Source organism: Vanessa atalanta, chromosome 11 (assembly GCF_905147765.1).
Source record: "Vanessa atalanta chromosome 11, ilVanAtal1.2, whole genome shotgun sequence".
NCBI classification, from domain to species: Eukaryota; Metazoa; Arthropoda; class Insecta; order Lepidoptera; family Nymphalidae; genus Vanessa; species Vanessa atalanta.
In genome coordinates, this window is record NC_061881.1 from 11,083,614 (window position 1) to 11,111,282 (window position 27,669).

The window sequence follows — 27,669 nt, forward strand, 5'->3', positions numbered from 1 at the left end:
ATTGTTAGTCTCATCATTGTTTACGATTGGAATCTCAGGAATTTAATTGAAATAAAATGTTTTCATTAATAAAAATATATTTCTTATATAATACCAGTTCTTTACAATAAAAAATATGCTTTGTTTTTGAGCTCTAGTTAAATACAATGAAATACAGTTTTACTTTATAAATAATATTTATATTTAATAACACAATCAAAGCTCTTTTTTCACTTTTCAGGTCACACGAAAGTGTAAATATTTTAATATCTTGTTTTACGTAGAACTTTGCATTAATAAATTTTTCATTATTCTCCTTCATTCCATCAATCTTTACAAGCGATTTAAAATTGCAACCAAGTCTTCCTTTTTTAAGATTAAGTCTAGTTTACGTTGCACTTTTGATCACCTCCAGTAAGTTATTAAATAATATTTCAGTTCTGTAAAAAAAAATAATGATCGATGATTGGCTTTCAGGGATTTCCTAGAAGATCAGCCAATTGCAATAGAGATAATATTATTGTGCATAAGTCGGTCAGCTTTTAAACGAACAATTACGGGGTTTCCGAGGCACGGAATATTGTAACATTTCAAATTTAGGCTATTGACTGCGATTTTCTTGACGAACCAAAAAACTTATTCACAGTTCAGGATTTGAACTCTGGATCTGTAGATTTATAAGCTAACAACATAAGGGAAAAGTATACACTGACGCTTGATACTGATGTTGATGGACAAAAAATATTATTCAATTTATTCCCTAGTTTTTTATTCAAGCGACGATTTAAGTCGATTTTGTGTGACTGTATTCTAAAAAATAATAGTAATCGTCAAAACTTACCTTCCATTGGTAACACTATTCATGACCTTGAAAATATATTGCGGACAAACGTCCGAATGCATAAAGCGCGAGTGAAACAGAATTCCTTGACAAATGCAATACAGCATCAGAGATAAGGGTACGTTCTCCGGTAAAACTTTCTTCTCGTAAAGAATTGTTACATATAACTAAAAGAAAAAATGTATTAATAAAGATTCAAGTAGAAGATTTGAAAGCAGACGAATAAATAATTCATACCGTATTACACTCGTGAAATATTTTAAGCCGACATTAAATATTATAATTGTCTTTGGTAGTCATTGTCGAAAATCAATGGCCAACATTTTTCGATAATGACTTACGCAAAAACTTTTATTTTAAATAACACCTGATGTTTATAAAGGGCATTACTTCTTCCCCGTAAATGTTGTTTACTGAGGATTAGGCAACCAAATGAACACTTCGATCGATAGATTATCAGAAAATCTGTAATAATTTTGTAATAAAGTTACAATAGCAATTTTTTAGACATTGTATAATTATGTTATCAAAATATCTGATTGGTCGAGATCAACAATATGAAGTATGACAAAGTTCAAAAAAATTGTAAGGTAGGCTTTGTGCAAGACCTTCTTGCTAAGTACCACCCATTCACATTAACAGCAATACTTTGCATTGTTGTGTTCCGGCTTAACATTTCTTACGGTACCAATGTCTATGGCAGTGGTCACCACTTACGAACTGGTGGCCCATTTGTCTTTTCACCTTACTATTTCATAAAAGATACTCATTGAAATAGCATTAAAAAACCACTTACACCTCTAACAAGATCTTACCTTAAAAGCGCCTGTCAATGAAGCTATGGCAAACCCGAGACTCGGTTTGAATAAGAACGACAATCCAGCGAGATATCCCGCTGGTAACGCGTACAATGCTGAGTCATATCCTTGCTTACGACATAAATAACATATCACAGCCTGCAATTAAATAAAAATAAAAGTTTCTATCATATTTTTAATTTTACACACTGATTAAGATGAAGGCTTTCGAAAACATTTAGTGCGACTATATATAGGAAAAATTAGCTTCCCGTATCTACATTAATTAATAAAAAATAAATTTATAATAAATTTTATGTAACCCTTCTTTTAAATATAATCACAAGGATTGCGAAGAGAAGTAAACAAATTACTAATATTCCTATTTTCTCCGTTACCGTAAAGCGTATAGTGTAAGATACGTGATTATCACAAAACAAGGAGTCAGGATTGACTTTGTGGCTTTCATATCACGGGGTAGTATCTATTATACCACTGAGTTATTGAGACTTAAAATAACCATTTTTATTGCAAAAACATATATTAAGCACTTATTACGACAGGAATTCCCTGTCATAAGGGAATTTTAGGTTATTTTGGTCTGCTTAAAGTCAGCTATGGATTAAGTCTAGTTTACTCGTTGCCTTCGCGCAAGCCTGTTGTGGTAGATACCACCTTATTATTGTTGTAGTTAAGTCTAAAAGGTCAGTGAGCCAGTTTACTACAGGCATATGGGACATACAATTTTCGTTCGGAAAGATAGTGGCGCATTGGTGCGGTGAGGAATGGTCAATATTTCCTACAGTTCCACTGTATATAGGTGGTGGTAAGAACTTATCATCATCATTTATTATACATAAAAGGGTATAACAATATGACCGTACTCTATAAATACCGATATAGCTAGCGAAGAATAGTCCCATGCTTAAATGACTTCTTCTTAAACTGGAAAGGGCTTTTAATGGTGAAGACATTCTTGGTAATAATATCCGTGCGATAGTGAAACCGAAGCCTACCCCGAAGTATGTCAAAGCACCCTGAAATTAAACAATGTGTGTTATTAATAATAATAATAATCATGTTCTAGATGTTATGACATGATATTTTCAAATTTGGAGCCGAGTTGGTTCAGTAGCTGAATCAAACCGTTATTGAATTTTCATGTTTTTATTTTGAGTTTATAATTCATCTTGTACTCAGCGATCAAGGAACTATCGTGAAGATATCGGCATATGGTGAGTGTTATTCTGCTACATATATAACCACCAAGCTGTTTTTAAGCCTTTTCAATGAGAGAAGACCTTTAGTCCGATAAAAACATCAACGGGCTGTGATTTACTAAAAATATTTTTGAAGATTGCATTTTCAAATACTGATATTATATGTTGCACCAGTAGAGCATTTTCGACAAATTTAAAATAAATGATAAATACTAACTAAACTATAATATGCCCTTTTCCACGAATTGTTATTTGTGTTTGAAAATTTTTTAAGAATGTAATAATAAACATAATATAGTAAAATCTTATACTAATTAATACGTTTATAAACAAAATAATTTACATGATATCTAAAATAGTCTTGCATTAACTCGTTTCCAATATGTATTTTACCTTCAAAATATGTCGGCTACATGGCCCAGTGTGGGGACACACATCCTTTGATTCGTCTGTTTTCCGTCTTACTTTTTCAGGCGTAAAAAGCCTAAAATAAAATTAAGAGGACATAAAGATTGGGTAAGAGCCGAGATTGCCCAATGGTTAGAATGCGTGCATCTTAATCGATGATTGCGGGTTCAAGCCCAGGCACGCACCAATGAATTTTCATGTGCTTAATTTGTGTTTATAATTCATCACGTGCTCGGGGGTAAAGGAAAACATCGTGAAGAAATCTGCATGTGTCTAATTTCAACGAAATTCTACCACATGTTTATCCATCAACAAACATTGGCGAGGTGAAATATACCTTCTCCTCGCAGGGAGAGGAGGCCTTAGCCCAGCAGTGGGAACTTTACAGGCTGTTAAAGTAATTTAATGTAAATATTGGGTTAGGCCCAAAAACCAATTTAATCGTGTAATAGAAGAAACTAATACGAACTCTTCAATTAGGGCGCTTAATGCATACATCCATAAAGGTTGATTTGGATTTTAGCAAAGTATTTATGCTGTAAAATTGCTTTTATAAAATTAATCTAACTTACCACAATAGTGGGGTCCTTTTAGCTCTACCACCTTCTAACCGCATAAGATAGAAGAGGAGAGCGCTACCGGTCATAAACAAAAACGTTTGTTTTGATTTTGTCAAGGATATCACTTTATTAATTTCAAGTGTACGCATCCAATATTCGATTGCCTGAAAAATATAATAACGGTAATTTTATAACATAAACTTTTTATTTTATTATATGATAGTCTTCGTGTAGACAATAATATACTCGTCTGACTAATTTATAAGGCTGTAGGCCGAGATTATGTCAAAAGTTGCTCGATTTTTCTGTCGATAAATTCTCAACTACCTTGAAAATTACGTAAAGATACGTCCTGAATCTGAGTTCTCTCTAGTCTTGTCGGTTCTCTGTGCCGTTGAATGAAGAGATTTAGGGAATAATTAGTGCGCCTATTTGAACACTCACTAATTGTGCACTAAAATATGTCCTAAGCAATGAATTACTGTCATTTGATAATAGCACAGCGACCAAAGTTGTTTCGGAGGATATCATCACAGTGGATAAAGATTTACTTGGTAGGACGTGTGTAAGTTGCCTAGGTAGGTAGCACACACTCTTCATATTTTCTACCGCCAAACAGAGTACTTGCGTTTTTGTGTGACAGTGTAACACGAGAGACATAATATCTTAGCTAACATTCGTTGTCGCATTTATATATTCTTAAATATTTCTAACAGGTCTTATCTCTATGGGTTTGCTAACCAGTTACCATATGGTAGCCCATTTTTCCATGTACTTTTGTATTTCATAAAACATATGAAGTTCACGTCTTTATATCTACGCATCGATAACATGCATATCAGTTTGAAATTAGAACACAATTAAGCTTCTACGTTCAACGTTCTTAATTCAAATAAAAAAAAAATGAATTCAAAGAGCAAAAAATAAAGATGTTAGCTAAAAATACGGTAACATAGTTTATAAAGCAACTTACCAGATTACAAAATAAATTTATGACTAGACCTCTTCTCTTCGGGGGCTCTAAGAGTATGAAAAGGCCGTTTATCGTGTTGGGAATCAAGAAATAGGTGTAATATGTGAATTGCTTTCCGAGAATCCATCTGTAATAAATTTTTATTTTTCATTTGTAACAGGAATGCACCATGCATTATCACAGATACACGATTGGTTTACAGTAAATAATTTAGTTTTGAATGCTCAAAAAACAAAATATGATTTTACCCTACCCAATGTTAGAAAGCAAAATTATAATATATCTTTAAGCGGTGGTCGTCTTGCTGTAGCCGATACTACGTTGTTTTTAGGAATATCATTGGATTCCAGACTTCAGTGGAGTCCTCATTTATTGTCCCAGACAGGAAGACTCAGTTTCGCAGCATACGCGGTTTGAAAAGTTAGACAACTAACTGATAGTGTTACCGCTTGTCTAGTATATTTTGCTTATTTTAACAGTATTATGTTATATGGCATATTATTTTGGGGTAACGCTGTATATATTGAATCTGTTTTTATTTTACAAATGAGAGCAATCCGGTATATTCATAATCTTGGAGCTAGAGACTCTCTTCGGGATACACATGGGATTTTTAATAACAATTTTTTATCTTATCATTTATATAGTCTCAAACTTTGTTAATGTATGTATAATTTGTTAATTAATACGTCAAATTATAAGCTGAAAGCAACTTCCCACGACACATATAATTACAAATGCCACATAAAAAAATATTCCAACATTTGCGTAAGTAAAATAACAAAATACGCGAGGCGTTTATGATGAAATTAAGAGTTGCACAGCACGTCCGTTCTGAATGAGTAATTCACACTTTCAATCGTTCAGTGGAACAACAGCATTGTAATATCAGCAACTATGTTGTTTTATAATTAGTGGAGTAATGAATTGTAATGCTTAATTAATTAACATTGACGAACTGCACGAACAGACGGAATGATTTGTCAAATTGTTCATACTGATTAATTATTTTATGAACACAATGTTTGTACTTGTAATTTTTTAAGGATGTGTGTGAGGAAATTTAAAGTAAAAACTTTGAAAATAAATATAGTAAAAAAGGAAGTAAAGTAACACGGTGTTAATGTCCACCGTTGGGCAGGTCACATCTCCCTTTTGAAGGGGAATGAGCTAAGCTCGCTGCTTAAAAGCTGGTTTGTGGATATATGTACATGCATGGCAAATTCTCATCTACTGCGTACAGGTTTCCTCACGACGTTTTGCTTCAACGCCGAGCATGACATAAATGGTAGATACAAATTAAACGCATGAATTCAATCGTACTTGATTCAAGTTTGAACCCAGAATCATAGGTTAAGTCTTGTAAGCACTGTGTCATCATATCTTTATTTATATAGTATATTATACAATTGTAATGTTCATGTACCAATCATTTTCTTAGATTTTCCTTAAGATTAAATATATAACATAAAAATTCTAAGAATATTTATCATAAAAAAACGCATACGAAAAGAAAATATTACTATCGATATAATAGATTTCTTGTAGCGTGTAAGTAAAATGATTTTATAGTAATCGACCTTTCTTAATTTCCAGCAAAAAGTTTTGCTATGTAGGAATTATATTATGGTTTAAACGTTTGATATTTTTTTTTAAATATATTCACATATTTCTATATCCTCTTTCTCAGACTTATATCCGTGCCTTTTTGAATTACATTATTATATAACATACATTCATTATATATATTATATTGTAGTAGTGTTGTATGCTAATGAGCAAATGGGTCACTTGATGGTAACTAACCAGCACTCGAAATTTGAGCTGTAAGTTTTATTAACCATTCTTGATATCACACTAACTTCAGGAGCTAAGATGTTATGTCCTTTGTGGCTGCAATTATACTGGCTCACCCACCTTTCACACTGCAATAAGTACTGCTGTTTGGCGGTAGAATATCTTATAATACCTACCCAGATGGGCTTGTACAGAGCCCTATCCACAGCAAATAATTTAATATATATGTAAATAATAAGCGTCAATAGCGCAATGATTTAAGGGCTGTCTAGCGATGTAAAAAGTCGCAGGATCAATCCTGACTCCTTGGTATATTGCCGTATCCACTCCTGACACAAGTGATAAGCTTAAAAGGAGGGGTAAATAAGAATATTAGTCATTCCTTAATTAATTTGGGGCATTGCTATGATTCTTTTAAAGAAAAAAAATGTAAATAATCAACACATGCTTCGTAATAGAGCCACTAATTCAAACAACAATGTCTAATAATTATATTAGTTACCTAAAAAGCTATACAACCATAGAAATATTTGAAACGAAGGCTATGTCAGTTGCCAGTTCAATTTTAGATCGGAAAGGACCTTTGAAATGGGCAGACGAATATCTGTTTCGGAATGAGTGTTCCAATTTATTCGGAATGTATCGATACTTTGAATAACAAAGGGCAAAAATGTTTTTAGAATATGATTTTAATGAACTCTATATATTTTCATAAAAATGGTAATGATATCAATGTGCTATTATAACGTTAAGATCATTTTATAATAATATTTATTTATTTATTTAATTAAAGAAAAAAAAATACAAATCATTAGGAATCCGCAGTCTAGTGTGGATACTGTTGGATTGTTGTTGGAAATATTTGATCCCACGGCACGCTCTTCCGACTTTCCGAAGTCTTTAGAAATGTAGCTATATTTAATCATAGTAACTTGTCATAATAAAAAAAAAACTTATATTATACTAGTTATGGAAGAAAAAAAATATCCCGCTGAGTTTCTTTCGCCGGTTCTTCTCAGGTCCGAGGTGTTAAATTCCGAACCGGTGGTAGATTTTTGACTATCAATAAGAAAGTGTAAACACTTCTATATTGAATAAAGATTTTTGATTTTGATTTTAATATATCAACTTCTATTTAAATCATATTAGGGCGAAGTTGACATGACACAATATTAAAATCACGTTTTGTTTAAACATATGCTTGCTTAAATAAATAAATTTGGACGTTTCTTTAATAAATAATTGATAAAACTAAGAGATTATTACGTAATATTAAATTACACCAATCAATGAAAACTGGAATAACACGGATATAAAAGGTCGTAAAATACTAAGAAACTATTATAATACCACTAGTACTGTTATCGTCAAAATGTCCTTTACGATGTAGGTAATGTGATATATTTTTGTTAAGCGTCTGACATATTTTGTCGTCGGATTGCATTGAATTTTTAAATTGAACATATATACCTATAAGATGTAGTATTTATATCCGTGCTATTAGTTCATAGTTGTTCTTGGCTCATAATTAAGCCTTATATAATGTTATCCAATGTAGTTTGTCCATTAGGAGTAAGAGAGGTCAGATAGCGATCATCCTGTATAAAAACCGGTAAGATCTGGTTCAAACTAGCACGATCATGGCATTAACCAATTAAATTCTACGAAAGAAAAATGTTCAGTTCTGTTTACTGCGCCAGATTAAATCAATTATCAATAAACCTTTAATATAAGTAAAAAATATATTTATTTATAGTATTTTCATGTATTCAATGTACAGCATTACAGTGTTTATTTGACGAAAAAAAAAAAACGGAAAAAGTTTTTAATGTTCTGCAATTATTTACAATTCTAAAGCCACTACTAACACCACACTTCTGGTGTTCATTTGGATAGCTTCTATCCACGTCTTCACGTGTGTTTTCGAGATCAAATTAAGCAGTACTGCCACCAACCGGGATTGGAGCAGTGTAGTGAAATTTGCTCAAAAACCTTGTTCTCAAAAAGAAGAGGAGGTATTTATCCAACTGTTTACTAGTTAGTGGGGCAAGTAAAAATACTTTATATTGTTGTGTTCCTGTATAATGAGTGAGTTACTCAGTAACTACAGACACAAGGTACATAACAACTTCGTGACTAAAGTTGGTTGAGCATTAGCGATGTAAGGAATAATTAACAGTTCATACAACGCCAATGTTTATGGGCGGTGGAGATCACTTGCAATCAGGCTTCCCATATTACCGTCCGCCTCACGAATTTATAAAAAGTGTGACATTTACGGGCTGTTCCTAAAATATTTAAGCTATCATTGCAAATTCCTTGTTTAAGCAATTAATTGTATCTCAAATGTTGCAAAATAATAAGTACTGAATTTCTTTCCGGTTCTTCTTAGTACAATCTACATTCCGAACCAGTAGTTTCGCGGTTAATACAACTCTGATAAATGGTGATTGAGATATGTATATTAGAAATGTTCATTTAGATAAAGTAAGCGTGAATATCGTTGGCGTGACGGTCAAATAATTTAAAGAGATTTCCAATTCCTGTGTTCTACTTCAACACAAAATAGTTCGAAAAGATTTTTTGTCTTTATATAATAATTTTGTCTTCGTCGAAATGTTATTCGTGCGTTAAGTTTGTTATCTATAATATAGATTGAGGCTATGTCTATGTGTCTGCATTTTATCGTCAGCCGGCATAACAATCTAAATTTAAGAAATTATCGTGTACTAACCTCAACAAACATCCGAAGCTGACACAAGTCCCGCTTATAAGAGCACCCAAAAGGGTTGATCGCACGTAATACTCGCCGGCCTTCATTAACTCCTTTCTCTTCAGCATTTTCTTGCCCTTCATTAAGTTTTGTGCCTGCAAAATGGTGTTATTACAAGCGTCCGACAATTTTAAGTTAATTTGATGGGGAATACCCGACGTTCGTAACGACCAATTGCAATAATTCTATAATTTTCTGTACAGAATTGTTTGAAGTTTATAAAGAAAAATTGCTTATATTATACGATATATACGTTAATCTAAAAACATTTTTTTTATTAAATAACAAAAATTTTGGAAACTAACTAACTATCTGTGCTTAAGAGATAAATTAATTAGTAGGACGATTATTTTTCAGTTATAATAGTCGACAGTGACATTGAGAAGAGAAATCTGTATTAAAACTAAGGTGCTGCCTTACATCTTTCATCATCTATTCTAATCATTCTAATTATAAACGATGATAAAGTAACTAATGAACTCACCAAATGTACAATGAGATAAAATTTAGCGCTCCCAACTAAGGAATTTCCATACGTTGAAAATGATGACGTCCAACAGCTTCTGCTCCAAGGATGGAGGAGGACGCTACAGTGAACATCTCTGCACGTACTCTCAAATAAATGCTTACTTATTTCAACCATTTCAGGTTTTTAATCTTCAAAAATCTATGACAGAAATATTACCAATAAACAACGTATCTAACAAGAGTTATTCAATTGCCTTGTAATTTGGTATCACTAATGTTTTTCTTTTTTAGTTTTTCTACCAAGATCAATTTTGTGTTAGGAAGTTGATAGTGATACATGCTCGTGCCTCGGACAGCACTTAAAAATATAATGGGATCTTTCTTTCGCTTTATCTTCTTGACATCTGTTAATTTTTCTTTATAGTTGTATTGTTATAATCATAAAATAAATATTTTTAATGTTGATAACTTAGTTAACTAATTGTAAACAAATGAAATATATATATATATACATAAGATGATAATTTAAAAGGTCAGGATCACTCACGCATTTGTTGTAAATAGTACTTAATTTTGAACTGACTTTAAAAAGGAGATAATCAATTCTTAGATATATTATGTATGTTCATGTTTATTTATTTATTTATTTATTTATTTAATCGATACACCACAGTATTTGAAATATAGCACTTAAGACAAGAATACGATAAAATGACAGATACAATTTCAAACACTTAATAGGTATATACAGCATTAATGTTCTTTTAATTCAAAAATTTTAATGTTGGCTTTTATATGTAGTCCTAAGTTAGTCCACACTAAATTTTATTGGTAGGCGAATGTTAAGTTTTTAATAATCAGGCATTTTAGAAGTCAGATTTTATCTTATCAGAACAATTATATCGTATTACGACTGTGTGAATTTGAAATACTTTAAGGCTATGCTATGACTATGTTTTGTTTAAAATCTCTTATTCGCGTTTTTACCCAATTAGCTAAATTGTTCGTTCATTCGTCGAACCCACACGAAATCTAGCAAGGTTTCGCCTACACGATCATTATTTTCAATCACCGGTCGTTTTAAGAATGTCATCTATTGTTTTGTGAGACATTCTGAAGTGTATACTTAAGTATGTTCCAAAATTATATTTCAGAAGAAAAATATACATCAGTTCAAATATTCAGATAGAAATTACCGTAATAAAAAAAATGTTTTAGTGTTACCATTGATAATAAGGACACTTGAATCTTAACACAAAATTGTGCATTACAGCCCAAATATAGTAATGAATTTTCATGTGTTTTACTTATGTTCACCTCGTTGCTTACCGATGAAAGAAACAGTGTAAGAAAATGTGTTGAAGCAGAGAAGCCGAAAAGATTGAGAAGTAGCTCCTAAAATTCTTGTCAAAACGCAACTCCTTAGATGTGAGACAATTTTTTTTTTTTTTATTATAAGTTGTTTATTGTGTCAATGAATGTTAATGGAGATTTGTTTTTCAAATATCGAACCAAATTTTCCGTGTTCGAGGTACGATCGTTACCGACTCAGTATTAAAAATTTAACGCTTACAACCCTACATATAATAACCTGACATTAGGCCCGCACGAGTCGTGGTTTATTTATAAATAAATTACACAATGAATTTCAATTGAACAGCGATGTGGTCTATGATAGACAAAATTTTCAATATACGTTTAAATCTGTGTGTTTACGTGATATACCGTTTGTGTTTATAAGTATTATTTTAATTAAGCTCATATCAAAAAACATTGAAAAATAAAGCATGTTAATCAATACAAGATTATATCTAAAGACAAAATAACGTGGACTTAGTATTTATCGATTTCTAGATAGGATAATATATATAAATTTAATTGTACTTTACTGACATACTCTGTAATTGGAATGGTAGAAATAGTTGATACTGAGTTTCTTGTCAGTTCTCGGTAGAATCTACTTTTCGAACCGGTGGTAACACGACGATACAAAAGTTTTTTTATTGCCTACTTGAATGAAGAATATTTTCATTTTAGTTTTTTAAATATAATAGTTCATACCAGTCAAATGAATATATACCTACTTTGTATGAGGCTCTTACAAGCAATTTTAAATTTCAAGCTATTGCCGGTCCTGAATGTGTTCTAACGAATATAACTGGTAACTCTTTTCCGATAATCATATTATACGGGGATGTGGAATATAAGAAAATGCTAGTGACCTACTCTTTTAAGTCACAATTTATACATTTTTTTTTAAGAAATACTACCTGGTATGTGGTCACCACCGCCCCCATATTTCTTACATCGTGCAACATGCTTGACACATTAACATAGCATTGGAAACTAAGATTATTGGACATCGGTGTCTTGAGGAATTTTAAGCATTTCTTATATCGCCAATGCACCACCAACGTTGGATACTAAGATTCCCACCAACGTTGGGAACTAAGTTATCCCATGTGCCTGTAGTGACATTGGCTACCTGGCGGTCGAATATGTTAAGTGGTACCAACGAAGAAGATGACCAAGTAAAAAACAACGTAATTAATACCCAAAGGTGATTCAAGTTGGTCACGTTATATTAGATACTCTTCAATGGAAAAGTATTCGTTTATGTTTGAAAGCGTAAACTTCGTATAGCATCCATGTTTGCTATTGGTGTATTATTTGGGACTAATTTAATCACTAGGTTTCTAGGCAATATTCCCTCTTTGTAACGTACCCGCCCCCCCTATCAGTATGCAAAGTTTGTTTACTAGATCAACGAGCGGCTACGTGCCTCTATCTAAGAATGAAATTTGCATGTTCAATTTTGTAAGTCAGGTATAGTTAAAATTTTAATCGTTTTCAAGGGAATATCGTTCGTAATAGTTTAAATATAGAGCTTGGATTTCCATGATAGTTCCGGTAGATCGTGGAGTAGTTTTACCAGATAGCGCTGGTTTGTTTTTAAGTAATAACACATAATAATTTCTTTTATATCATAAAATATTATAAGAGATAGTTTTATTGTCAGATTATAACTAATATTTAATATTAGACCTAAATATTGAAAGTTTTAGAGAAGTTTTTAAGCAATATTGATCGTGTTGTCGTTTTATTAATATATAAACTATTGCCTCGCTCTGGGGATTCAACCGACTCGTGTGCCGTGTTGGCAAATGACACTACTATACCGTCATCTCTGGTATGTGGGTGGCGCCTATGTATACATACTTCATTTCTATATAATAGCGATACTTCATATATATTTATTGGTTTTCTTTTATTATTTCCGAAATGGCCACGCGTGCATCTTAAACGATGATTTCGAATTCAAACCCAGGCAAGCACCACTGAATTTTCATGTGCTTAATTTGTGTTTATAATTCATCTCGTACTCGGCGGTGAAGGAAAACATCGTGAGGAAACCTGCATGTGTCTAATTTCAACGAAATTCTGCCACATGTGTATTACACCGACCCGCATTGGAGCGGCGTGGTGGGATATGCTCCAAATCTTCTCCTCAAAGGGAGAGAAGGCCTTAGTCCAGCAGTGGGAAATTTACAGGCTGTTAATGTAATGTAAAATAAATGAATTATTTCAACAATCATTAATCACGATATTTTTTGCTTGCTTGGCGTCAGGTGACGGTTTAATTTTTGTTTTATTTAACGTACCTCACAGAAAAACTCATCCAAGAAAGATATGCTAGACAAGTAACTGATATGATAACTCTCTATAAGTATATTTTCTCTATAAATATATTTTGGATATTTTCGTAGCATTATGTTTTACGGCATTTAATTTATGGTAACTCAAGAAAAATTTAAATAAATAATAAATTTAGAATGTTTTCATTCTACAAGGTGAGATTATTAACAAAAGGCAAATGAGAAAATGGGCAAATTGATCTCCTGATTATATCCTGATGATAGACATTGGCCTGTAAGAAATATTAACGATGCCTTACATCGCCGATACGCCACCAACCTTGAGAGCTAAGATGATCCCTCGTGTCTGTAGTTACAATGGCACACTCACCCTTCAAACCGGAACACAACAATACTACGTGTTGTTGTTTGGCGGTAGAGTATTACTCACAGCTGAGCTCACAGATATTGTTGTACAACATTATAAATATTCACAATACTGTGTTCCAACCATATGAGGAGAAAAGCCAAATAAACAACATTTGACAGCAAATTGACCCAATATTGGTCGAGAGCTCGAATAATCTGTGATATTCATTTTGTATTTGCGAAAAAATGGCGTTTAGAACGTCGACGAAACTGTTATCGGAATTTATGGAAGTAAAATTAAAGTGGATATAAGTAGTTAAGTGTTGTATTCTAAATAAATACACATTAATCATAATCTCTTAGTAGTGCACAATATAGCTGACTTATTTACAAATCGCATGAAGTACGTAAATCTAAGGTTTGTTTATCTTTATTCCTACTTCTAAAATGTTTTGATAGAATCAACGACGATTGTTGTGTAAACAAGACAAGTAAATGTTAACTTATGACACTAAATACTTCCTGGGACAAGTAAGTGTTCGTGTAACAATAAAAATCATGTCAATAAATCTTAATTATAATACAAAAACATTTATACAGAAGCGGTAGATATTAATAATTCGATTTAGTTTAATTTAAAAAATGTTTACTTTTAATTAATTTTAATTAAGCACCAATCGCACAGTAAGCGGATCGTCTAGCAATATTACATTCACAGGTTCGATTACTGAACTGACTCCTTTAGTTATTTTAATGGGTTGAATTAATTTACTTTCATTCCTAGAACATTTTCAAGTGTTTTATTTTCAATAAAAATTACTCTTAAATTCCCTGTAACGAATTACCATCCAACGTATGTATGTATAATTTTACAAATAAATTAATAATAAAGAAACATATTTATAATAATAACAGCTATAAAAGTTTCTTTACAATCCATTATTAAATCACTTGTTTTACAAATATAAAAATTTAATCTTTTAAAATAGTTTTGCAAATTTTTTAATTTAAAAATAAATCGTACCTTCCGAATTAGTTCACTGAAAATCCAATTTATTTAACTCAATATTACACACGACACACACACACACATACGTTTATATAATAACACATCCGTGCAACGCTATCTCACTCATAAGAGTGTAGAGTGTACGGCGTCAATGCTACAATACATTCTGAACTTCGAACGCGATGCGTGAACGCATATAATGAAGTGCAAACTAAATTATGCAATGCGTTAACTATGTATAATTGTATTCGTTTATTCATTCGAAATGCCGCGTTAGTCTATTGGCTAGCTCCAATTCCGAGGTCCTGGCTACGAATCTAGGGTCGGACAAATTAAATTTTCAGTATCTGCCTTCAATTAGGAAAGTAGCAGTGTCATAGACTATGAGAAAGAAGAAGTAAAGAGAAATTAGAAATTGGAGCTATAAGATTCTTTACAGAATTGATGCGTTGCCTAACTTAGAAACTAAGAATTTATGACCATTGATGTTTGTAACGACAAACAGCAATTGTATTGTTATTCGACCAAGGCAATTACGAACATAGAATTAACTAAATTAATTCACAAAGTAATTTAGTGAATTCCATGTTGGTAATTGCCTTGGTCGAAATCAGATTGAACATCAAATTAAATGCATATTAGTTGTCTTTTTTTAATTTGTTGGATAGTCTGGAATAGTTTTAGACAATGATATGTAACAGGTACCATCCATTCGTCAGATATTCTACTGCTAAGCAGTAGTACTCTGTATTGTTGTGTTCCGGCTTGGGGGGGGTGAGTGAGCTAATGTAACTACAACATAATACATAATCGACGTAACATTGACGATGGTGATTAAGATACGGTTAATATTTCTTACAGTGCTGTTGTTTATGGGTAGCGGTGACCACTTACCATCTGATGGCTCATTTGCTCGTCCGTCTACCTATATCACAAAACAAATAATGTTTTAAAATCCGATTTTTCCGTAGAATATTTACTTTATTATTTTTTATATTATCGTTTTTTTATCGAACATAATTTATGATAATTAACATTATGATATTATTGAGAATTTAATTTTGCATTGTGATTTTTTATAATGTGTTATTGTTACGATTACAATATGTTTATTTATTATCCCACGCCGAGTTCGCATCTATATAACGTATTTTTGTATTGCTTTTTTACTATCAGATTATAAACGAATATTACAATGAAGAATTGTTATTTTATTAAAAAAATTTGATATGAATTTGTTGAAATTGAATACAGCATTTAATTTGTAAATAACAATAACGAATAAATAAAAACATACCAGAGAGCCATCTCTAAGTCCACCTCGAATATATATATATATATATATATATCTCGAATATATATATATATATATATATATATATATATATATATATATATATATATATATAAAATAGTGTTACATAATATCACGTTCTGACAGTGAGTTACGTGTTAATTTTTGTTTCATTATAAATAGTTAAACTGGTACTATTAACGTCACTTATTATTAAATGTAGCAAATTGTGCGATTCAAATAAAATATTGACATCACGATACGCACAGCAGATGTGGAACATCGAAATTATTCGAAAAGGCTTTTGAAATAATTCATAATAATTAAACAAAAGTATCTAATAAATAAAAAAAATATTATTTAATATTAAAAAATCAGAATTATAAAACAATGTTAAGAGCCGGTGCCGCTGCGGAAAAAGCTGAAGCAAAAAAAGATCTAAATAATCGTGTCTTATGTCAAAAAACTTTTTTGTCCCCTTTGCTGTCGAAACACTTGGCCCTTGGAGTAGTGATGCAAAAAGCTTCATCAAAAGTATAACACCTCGCCTTACGCCTCCTGCCACTGGTGACAGGAGGGCTGGGCTTTGTTTTTAACCCAGAGGATCGGAATTGCGATTCAACAGGGAAAATTCAAGATTTATTCTGTAGGTATTTTTAATTCATATTTGTATATATTTAAGCACTTAATGCTATTGAATTTTATTATTAACGTAAATATTACGTTTATAATGGCGACAGATGAAGACAATTCCATAATACGTCATTTTTCATGACAACAAAGAGAGCGTCATGAAGTTTGCTATCATTGCATACAAGTTGGTTTTAAAAGGCGCGCACATAGATGGATCAATGACTTCGAGGACCAACTATCAACGCACGGGTTAAACAACAAGACATAGAGACTTGAAATTGAAGAAGCTGATTTTCATTACGTAACGTAGAAAACATTAAAAAAGTTTTTTTGGAATTTTATTATCAAATAGAGCTCTAAAATATCTTAATTAGAATTCATTAAATCATTTCATTTAATATTCCATTATTTTTAACATATCAAGAACCATCGAACTATTGAACAGCACGTGTAGTTCAGTGAACATACAAGGTACTTGACACGATAACGAATACGATATAATATTAAATGACTATTTGTTATTGAAATTAATCATTCATTACCAAAGGTACGATAAACAATAATCACCTTTACCTTATTCGACCTCGCTAATAATTAATTTATTAAATAGCAATTTCCTTTTAACTGTTTCTTGCAAAATAGATCTTATCACATTATACTAAAGTTCAAAATAAATTAATAGCTATCTAAGATAGATCATTTGTTAGTTTAGGTACGTATTCGTTAATTACTAACTAGCGTTAAATGTTAGTCTTTGAAATAAGACAAAACAATGTTGTACTGAGACTGACCAGTCTTGAAACTTTGTTGGTCAAAGTTAATACCTTCGTACTTGTAGACAAAGTGAGATATCAATGTAAAACAATTCAAAGATTGAATATGCTATTTGATGAAACGCATAAATGAAACTATTAAATTAAAGAAATCGATTTGTTTTGTCTTACAAAGTATATACTTTGGTAAAATTCTAAATTTATAAGCAATTAATTTACGCCCACGTGATAGGAGTAAGTCGTAGGTTTATGTAAAAAGTAGCCTGTCTTTTTGTGGCTCACGCTTGCTTCATATCAAATTTCATCAAAATCGGTTCAGTAGTTTAGCTTCGATAGCGTAACTGACAGGCATTCGGACAATGTTAATCTGCATTCATAATATTAGAATATACCTACATTAGAGACATACGTATTAAATTTTGATTCAATTTAAGTAACAGCCTGCAATTTCCTTCTGCTGGCCTAAACCTCTCGCTCTTTGAGATCAGGGCTTAAAGAATTTATTATAATTTTATTAATAACGTCTACACTAGCGAAATACTCCCATGAGATCATGAGATCTCCGAAACTACAGTTCCATTTGACTAAAATTAAGCATAGTATTTTCGTAATATAGGCGCTTGCTAAGAAAGGCATTTTGGTAATGTCAACTTTAACGGAATTTGTTAATTGCGAATAGTTACAGCGTATTTATAATAAAGGATATTCGAATTTAATGCATCTTTACTCCAACTCAGATTTATGTATGTCTATTTAATAAGCAGCCTGTAAATTTTCCCACTTCTGGGCTAAAGGCCTCCTCTCCCTTTGAGGAGAAGGTTTGGAGCATATTCCACCACGCTGCTCCAATGCGGGTTGGCGGAATACACATATGGCAGAATTTCGTTGAAATTAGACACATGCAGGTTTCCTCACGATGTTTTCCTTCACCGCCGAGCACGAGATGAATTATAAACACAAATTAAGCACATGAAAATTCAGTGGTGCCTGCCTGGGTTTGAACCCGAAATCATCGGTTAAGATGCACGCGTTCTAACCACTGGGCCATCTCGGCTATTTAATAAGGCCAACATTATAAAAATAGTGATGCTCTGTCCGGTCAGAGTCAATAAAAAATATTAAAAGTCACTTAAAATAAAACGTTATTGATCTCCTTCTGATTTTCCTGGAATTTAACTAGAACGTAAACATATCCGTGTATAATTATAGTGACAATAATTTCTTATTAAAGATACGATAATAATGTCAATATGGTACTTGAATAGTTGTACGATTTACTCATCGTTTGTTATCTGCATTATAGTAAATTCAAGTAATACAAAGTAAATCATGTTATATAAGTATGTCCTAACAAAGTGGAATGGCTTAACAAACATATTATAAGTAATTTAAATTGGTTTTAGGGCATTGGGTACCACGTATTTATTTTATATTCGACTGCCAAACTGGAATACAAGAATACTAAGTAATTAGTATTGTCGTGTTCCAGTTTTGAGGACGAATGAGCCAGACATAACCTATTATTTTCTAGGTTTGGTGGCTCATTGATAATATAAGAAATGGTTAATATTTCTTAGGCCATCAATATCTTTGGGCAGTAGGGACAAAATACCATTATTTTGCTGATTTGCCTGCCTCCATCCCTATTATACATAAGTAAAAGAACCAACAAGGTACGATTTTATACGAGATACCCAAGACGTCATTCGAAGACCGAAATACTCAAATTTAAAGGTAAAGTCTTAAGGCCCGCAGAGCGTTATAGCCGTGCGTATGCTGTGTACATACCTATACACATAAAATATATACACGTCATGAGGGAACAGTCAAAAGTCATTGAAATTTGTAGAAAAATAATGAGAACTTTTGATTTAATAGATATAATTTCTTCTACTGCAGACGGTTGATCGAATCTCTTTACAGAAACAATTGAAAAAATTATAAGCCTTTCTGGATTATAAATTTCAACTAAAAATTAACCAATTTTTTTCATTGCGTATTTGATTATATAACCCGAATAATATATAGACGTATATTATCTTGGGGTTTCACACGGTCACTAATATCTCTCACGTTAATAAAATTAAAGGCCCCGTATGGGCATAACAGAACCTTAAATTTTGGAGTGCTAATGAAAATAATCTCTGTTGACCAGTGTTCTTTTAAAGAATTAATTGCAAGAGAAAATTAATAATTCAATAATAAAAAATAAAAAAATATTTTTTACAATTCCACAATAATAATCTTAAAAGAATAATTTTGGATTATTATTAAGAAAAAAAATTAAGCTATGAGAGCAATATATATCATTCTGAAAGATACAACCAAACCTACGGTCTAAACTTCTATTTCTACATCTACAAAAAAAAACACACCTAATGAATAATAAAACGTTACATAAATTATGCTTAAGAGATCAAATGTGATGACGTCATAAAATGTATAAAGAAATGTAAAATATTAATTATTATGATGACACACACACACACACACATCAGCCCGCATTCGTCCACTGCTGGACATAGGCTTCTCCAAATGCACGCCACTGTGGTCACTGTGTTATGATGATAACATTTAAAATGTATGTTTAATGGCAATAGCGTGTCATTCGGTTTACTGAGGGTTCCTATTTAGGGTTGACAGTACAATCCTTCGGTCTTTGATTGAAGGAATGGTGATTGTGGAGTTGACTGTCAAGATTAAGTCTGCTTGTTAGTGAAGCCCTTGGGAAATAATGAGCTCGAGATAATAATATAAAAACACCAATAAATTTAACTAAACTGGATTATTTTGCAAATTGACAAATGCATTTGATATTATTGTTTTAATTTTTGGAAGTGTAGAATGCAGTGGCAATTATTTTTATCGTCAAAAATAATTGAAACAGCCGATATAGTTCAGTGGTAGATTATGATTATATATGATTTTGACGTACAGTATTTTTACGTCTATAAAGTAAGGCTGTAGAATATCTGATGACGATGGTTCAACGAGGCACATTGTACAGAAAAAAAAACAACTTGGCTTTGCTTTAGATGATGTTGAAGTGAAACTCATAATAAATTATAATTAATTACAGACCAAAAATATTTTTTTTTTTTTTATGATATCGGTAGGTGGACGAGCAAATGGGCCACCTGATGTTAAGTGATTATCACCGCCCATAGACAATGGCGTTGTAAGAAATATTAACCATTCCTTACATCACCAATGCGCCACCAACCTTGGGAACCAAGATGCTACGTCCCTTGTGCCTGTAATTACACTGATTCACTCACCCTTCAAACCGGTACACACAACAATACTGAGTACTGTTGTTTGGCGGTAGAATATCTGATGAGTGGGTGGTACCTACCCTGTCGGACTTGCACAAAGCCCTACCACCAAAAATAATGATAATATCTCTTCGCAAAATATCCAATTATAAATATAAACGTGGGTTTCCTTTACACAATGTCTGGAGGTTAATGACGAAGCCATGAATCGTGTTTTGAAAAATTAATAGATTCGATCATTAAGCAATTTCCAATTTAAAAAATTCTGTGACATTAATGGAACATAATTACAGATTTATCTGTAATTATTAATTGATATATAAATTAATATATTATTAATAACATATGCAAAGCAAATGACTATCACTATGAAAATCGGATTATGATGAGTGTTTTCAGAACGCGTATTTTCGAGGACTATTTAAATAAAATATTTAATAATCAATACTGGAATTCGTTGAAACAGAAATCTTTTAAAATGCATCAGTATATTTTAATAACTTCAGTGTTCAATTAAAAATATATAAGTAAATACGATTTTGTTTACTTAAACCATAATATGTAACTGTAAACTCGAGAACAGACGATTAACATCGATTCTATTTAATTTTTATTCCACTATATATAGCAAGTAATTTTTCATTGAACCAAATTTTTATTGATAGTCTTTTCAGACGTTTCAAATAACTTGTGACTTAATAGTAACTGTACCACTTTGAATCCACTATAACAAACTTAGCAATTAAAGTTTCACTTAATTAAAATAAAATAAAAAAACTAAATTTAAAATATATCATATGAGGCCGTATATAATAAAAAGAGCAGTGAACAAGATAGGGCAAACTCTTCGTGACGATTTCTGCCAGTTGATTCTACTGTGAGCCGTGTAGAAGAAATTATTTCCAACAACTTATCGGTGTGTCTAAAGACATTTGCAATTAGTAAAGAATATAACCACTCGAATAAGATTATCAAGAGGAAATATTTTGACGTTTACAAGGAATATAATATATTTTTTTAAAACAGGACATGTTTGATTTGTGATTTATTGAAAGTAGAATATTGTTAAATAAAGCTACATCTGCGAAAAATCACATTAATATCTGTCTTTTGCCAAGTTTGTAAATGAAATATTGAATTTTATAATGTTAGAAAAATGACCTGCCAAAGAGTCAGCGCAAGTTTACTCTATGATAAAAAAAAAATCTTTGTTTTCGAGACAGAAGAAAAACGCGTTGGAAATGATACAGCTCTTATTAAAGAAATATTCGTTTATATTGGATTAATAATAATAATTTCTATACAGACGAAACAGTGGTTGATTTTTTGGCTATCAACGAGCAAATTTAACGCATATATATTCTATAAAGATTTAGAACTTTGACATTGTGTCAACCCATCTGGATATACGATGTATACTGTTTACAGGTCAATGTATTTCCAAAAACTTTGACTGATATAAGAAATTATGTATACAATTTTTAATCAAGTTTCGATCTTATAGCACGGTTGTGCAATTGATTCAATGATAAGTCTTTATATAAGACTCGACAGATGTCAACAGATCAGTACTGATTCAGTGTTGGACACGGCACTATCGGAACTGTTTATATGGTAATGAATTGAGCGTATTTTACTATTCATTCGGTAACTATAATTATTTAAATTAACTTAATTGATTTAAAAATCGAATTCATTGTAACGTGTGTTTAGAAATAAGTATAATTAAATGCTATTATTTTTAATATATTTTGTTTACTTATAAATTCGTTTTATTATCATCTCCCATTCATACATTCATTCATATTCCATTTGACATACATTTCAGACATTGCAAATATTTATATGGAAAGAAGTAATTAGCTCAGACTAATGATATCAACTAATTACAGATCAGATAGCCCATTCAATACGCCTTCTCGTTTCTTTTTCAGCAACGTATAATAGTGTAACGGATCTAGCATTCTTCTTGCAAAATCAAAATCAAAATATACTTTATTCAAGTAGGATTTCACGAGCACTTTTGTATCGTCATTATACGAGCTCTACAACTGTATTATATCTTTTAAATCCATATACTTAGCAAAATAAATATCCATTAATTTACCTTTGAAATTATTTTATATTATCAAGGCAGTTTTCGTTTGTTTCCTGGTAATTATTCGAAGTATCTAGACCAACAACCGAGAGAGTGGATAGCGTGTCTAACCGACTGCTAAGGATTTAAATCCAGTGTTCATGACCTTAATGTAAGTAATCTTAATGTCTTTTGTTTATAATTAATTTGACTATCGATATTAAAATGTCGCAAGGAACCCAATATCTGCCTGATGAAAATATGCCTTAAGAATTCCTATAGCGAATTATTTATGACTTGTTCATTATTTAAATTTACTACTTAAAATGAATCGATGGTAAATAATATAAATTTTCGATTGCAGTATGTGTAAATGTAGAAGTAAATTATTATTATTAATTTTAATTGATAGTAGCACTATCCCGTTTGGTTGGATTAAATTGAGTGGATGGTACCCACACCACATATTCTACCGCCAAACAGCAATACTTTATATTCTTGTGCTTCAGTTCGTCGGTATCATCTTAGTTCCAAAGATTGGTGACGCATTAGCAACCTTTCGATGTCTTATGGACCATATAATAAAGTATGAGTATGAAGTAAGTGTCTACGAAAATAGTTACTGGCACTCTTACGGAGCTTCGCCCCTATGGTAGCGACGCCGGCATTTTGATTGAGAAGAAAATAGAATACCACCAGTGCCTTGACAAAGGCAATTCGATAACTATATGATTACTTATTAGAAGATAGATTTAACATGTTCGTTAATGAGTGTTACGGAAAGATTACAATTTTTGAAGTGATAACTTTTATGGAAGGGTACACCGCTTCGTTACGTAACGCGTTACGGCGCCGTCTGTCTGGCTTCCCTTTCTGTTATACATTCTTAGCTATAATTCTAGTATGTAAATTGTACATACACAAAATTCAAGTAACTAAAAATAAAGTATATTTTATAATCAATAAAATATATTATTAATAAAACTCCTTTTACATATTAATATACATAAAATTTAAGTAATAACCTAAACTTTTCTCAAGTAAAACAATTTAAATATTAAATAGTACAACTTAGATTAATCTAAGTTATCACTTGTGTTAGGCGTCCAGAGGCGCACACGTATTTTTTTTAATAGATTTTTTTTTTTAATTGTTCGCATGTTTGCAATTACCATGACGAGTTTTGATGAGACCATCCTACCGAATGTGTCTTTAAAATTGAAAAATATATATCATTATTATTATAACTAGACGTTTTTCTGACGTTTCGTTGGTAGCAATCGAAGTAGTGTTTGACAGCTGAAATTAGCAAATATCAGAAAGTATAAAAGTATGCCGCGTATGTTCCCTCTCCGATATTTAAGTGTAGAATTTGTGTACGTGTGTTTTTATGTGGTAACGTTTACTGTTGAATATTTATTCCGGTAATCAAAACAGATGTATTATTAATTTGACATTTGCTAACCGCAACATAGAGTGAGAAGTCATTAATAGTTGATTTCAATATTAAATATAGTTTCGATTTAATATAAAACAATAAAAAGATGACGTAATTATAAAGCATTTAGAGTATTATTATATTACTATGTATAAATTCAATCTATGTATATTTATTCAATTATTTGTACCGGCTGACTATTATCACAAATTACAGCCTTATTCACAGCCACACAAGACTCAATCTTGAAAGCTGATATTTGTTGCATAGGCTTATTTCGTAAAGTAAGTATCAGCTTACTATTGTTATAACATTATAATGTTTTTATTTTTTTGTTATTACAAAATAATTTTCAAATTAAAATTATTAATGAAGAATGTTCATAAGAAAATGTTAAAACACCGATAAAAAAACCTATTAAAATCCATAATAGCTTCTCACACATACTTACACATATAAGCCTGTACATATTACGTAGAAAACTGATTGTTAGATTGATGCTATTTGTGTTCCCTTATATTCTAAGGTTTTCAGTGTTTCGGGACATTATGCGGCCATTATTTTCTTCTAGAACTCAGCCCATTTGTTTTGTCACCATCCGTTACATTGTTTATGATGTTGTTTTCGCATAGAAAGTGTTGAGTCGTTACGCAAATACAAAGCAATGTTAAGATCTTTATATTTAATCCCCACTACATAGTATACAACAAAGTCGCTTACCGCTGTCTGTCCTTATGTATGCTTAGATCTTTAAAATTACACAACGGATTTCGATGCGGTTTTGTTTAATCGATAGATTGGTTCAAAAGGAACGTTTATATGTATAATACACGCTCAATATAGTCGAGAAACACTTATAAATTTTGAGATTTCTGAAGTAATGTCGTAAATGAACACATTTTTTTGCGCTTACACTGCAAATGCTGGCCGAACCCTACGAGATAGATCACAATAATGTACTACAGTATTGTACACCTTAAAAAGGTCTTCAAAAAATCCGGGATGGTATATGTCTATCTCTTAGGGATAACCCATAATAATTTTTATCCTTTACTATTTACGAGAAATAATAGCTTATTTTCGAAGCAATTTTAAGCAATACAGCATTTATCCTTATCCAATTAAGTACCTTACATACATTGTGAATTTAATATAGATCAATATGGCTCTTTACAGCATGTAATTTGAATGAATATATTCGAAGATATTACAGATTCAAAGCGCAAGAGCATAGCGGCTTAGTACATAGCATTGCACCCGTGCGAAGCCGGGGCGGGTCGCTAGTTAAATATATAAAGTTCGTAAAGTTTCTATTTTAGTTAAAAGTATTTGCTCTTTTGTCTTCACCAGTACTACTGTTAAAGTAGTTGACTGGATGTGAATAGGTTTATACAAGACACGTCAATGTCGTAAAAAAAAATGATAAAAAATAGGAAAATCTATAACATCAAAATATATTAAATTTAAGACAATTTGAAATAGAAGCAAATCAGTACAGATTACTTTGATTCTATATCGAGGTTGATTGTATTTGTCATGCAGATTCCTTCGACTTAAATGAGTACAACGCATTCTTGGGGCTCTATTTTTATCATGAGCATCTTCGACTCGTCCTTAAATGTTGATCTTTATTGACTCATAATAATTCCTATTTCAAAATTGGTAACCAGTTAAAACTGGTTATTTGAAATTAAACTTAGCGTGTATACAAATTATAAAACTCATACAGAACGTACCATTTGTAAAATCCGTTCCGCACAACTCGACGAGCAAAGTGCCACTGAGTTAGCGAACGCTAGTTTGCAGATAATCGTTTTTCATTAACGATGTTACTTTATCTATTATTGTAGGAGATTGGACGACACCTCCTTGACTATACATAAATAGTGTTCGATTTTTAAAAAATCCTAATCTTGAAATATTAGTTTCGCAATTAAAAAAAGTAATAACATGCTTTTCGTTGTTTTCTTAAATATAAATAGGCAAAGGTGTGCCGGTTATCATGATGGCTATCTAGATGACGTTGCTAGCGAATCCTACCGAAATAAGATAGTGTTGTTTCTCGATACATTTTCGATTATCGAATACATTAATTACTTACCGTATATTAAATATCACTTCCTGCACTATTAAATATAACACAAAATTCACATTCGAAATAACAATTTTATGAATAAAATGTTTTTCGAGTCAAAAAAATACGATATAAATAAAGAGAAACGGTTTACTTGTTTTTTTTTTTTACTATTATTATATTTGTAGCACAGGACTCGTTGCAAAAGTCAACGCTAACACAATAAAGCGGTTTGCGCTTTGATTCGCTTTAAATAGTTTATGAAAGGGTTAAATAGTGAAGTCAATTGAAATTGAGCGTTATTCGTAGAGCTTGAAAGTTCACTGTTCCTTAACATCCTTTACGTTTAGTTGTTTAAAACAATTTATTTTATCCTCATAAAATAATCTTGGAGGGATAATATTTTTCTATTTAATGAATCCATCAATATCCACCGACCCGCATCAGATCAGCATGATGGAAAAAGCTCCAAACTTTCGCATCAAAAAGAAATAGACCTTTTTAGCCCACCAGTGGGACGTACAGACTGTCATTATTTATATTGCAAAGTTTTATTAGCCCTAAAGCAGTATCTTTAAATAACATAATATAAGCCAAGAGAAAATTATTATGTTATTATTACTAAAACATATATAAGAAATAGCCTATGGTCTGTCCCGGGACTCAAAGTATCTCAAATTTCATGTAAATCGGTTCGGTACAGTTTCGAATTTATAATATTACAGATAATATAAGAAATACTTAAATAAATAAAAACAAAACGATGCGTTGATATAATTTTATTATTATTATAAAACTTGCCTATATATCATTTTACAATAAAATAACAATATTATCCAAACTACTAAATGTCTGACTGCAGAACTACTAAGCCGATATTCATTACGGAGAAGGATTCAGCGTATAATATTCTATGAGTTCACCTCGCCGTTTCGCCCTATTTTAATTTAGATTATTTAAGCAAAGACCGTGTATTCCATTTTTTCTTTATACTCTATGTAGTCAGGTAACCTGTCAACATAAATGTCCCAAGATTTTTACTTCTAACTCATGTTTTTTTAATATATATTTATTTATAATATACCTCTAGGAGGGCTTGCTAATGGGTCGCCTGAAGTCATGTCACCACTGTCCATGGATATTGGCAATGTATGAAATATCAACCATTCCATACAATATCCCCACAACTTACTGACTGACTGATACTGATTTACCCACCCGTTAAACCGGAACACAACATTTAGTATTGCTGTTTGGTGATAGAATATCTGATGAA

At 31.5% G+C, this 27,669-nt stretch overlaps 1 protein-coding gene across 2 annotated transcripts; it reads right to left on the reverse strand.

Annotated features, from left to right (window-relative positions):
* Positions 1-209: 209 nt before the first annotated feature.
* LOC125067285 (transmembrane protein 135-like) lies at positions 210-26,077 on the reverse strand. 2 transcript variants are annotated; one of them, XM_047675785.1, is made up of 10 exons: positions 26,056-26,077; positions 9,833-10,015; positions 9,310-9,443; positions 4,779-4,905; positions 3,818-3,969; positions 3,231-3,321; positions 2,502-2,654; positions 1,636-1,776; positions 821-987; positions 210-419 (listed from the first exon to the last, which is right to left on the reverse strand). In XM_047675785.1, the coding sequence occupies exons 2-10, from the start codon at positions 9,989-9,991 to the stop codon at positions 368-370; spliced, it is 1,176 nt and encodes a 391-aa protein (XP_047531741.1). In that variant the 5' UTR covers positions 9,992-10,015; positions 26,056-26,077; the 3' UTR covers positions 210-367. The 2 variants fall into 2 exon arrangements, with proteins under 2 accessions (XP_047531741.1, XP_047531740.1); XM_047675784.1 differs by lacking the exon at positions 26,056-26,077 and adding an exon at positions 14,845-14,974.
* Positions 26,078-27,669: the final 1,592 nt, after the last annotated feature.

Excerpts from the sequence above, each read along its gene's own strand:
- LOC125067285 (XM_047675785.1), bottom strand. The coding sequence starts at position 9,991 with ATGGTTGAAATAAGTAAGCATTTATTTGAGAGTACGTGCAGAGATGTT. Across the intron at positions 9,444-9,832 it reads TTTATCTCATTGTACATTTG|GCACAAAACTTAATGAAGGG; the intron begins GTGAGTTCATTA and ends ACCATTTTGCAG. Across the intron at positions 2,655-3,230 it reads GTAGCCGACATATTTTGAAG|GGTGCTTTGACATACTTCGG; the intron begins GTAAAATACATA and ends GTTTAATTTCAG.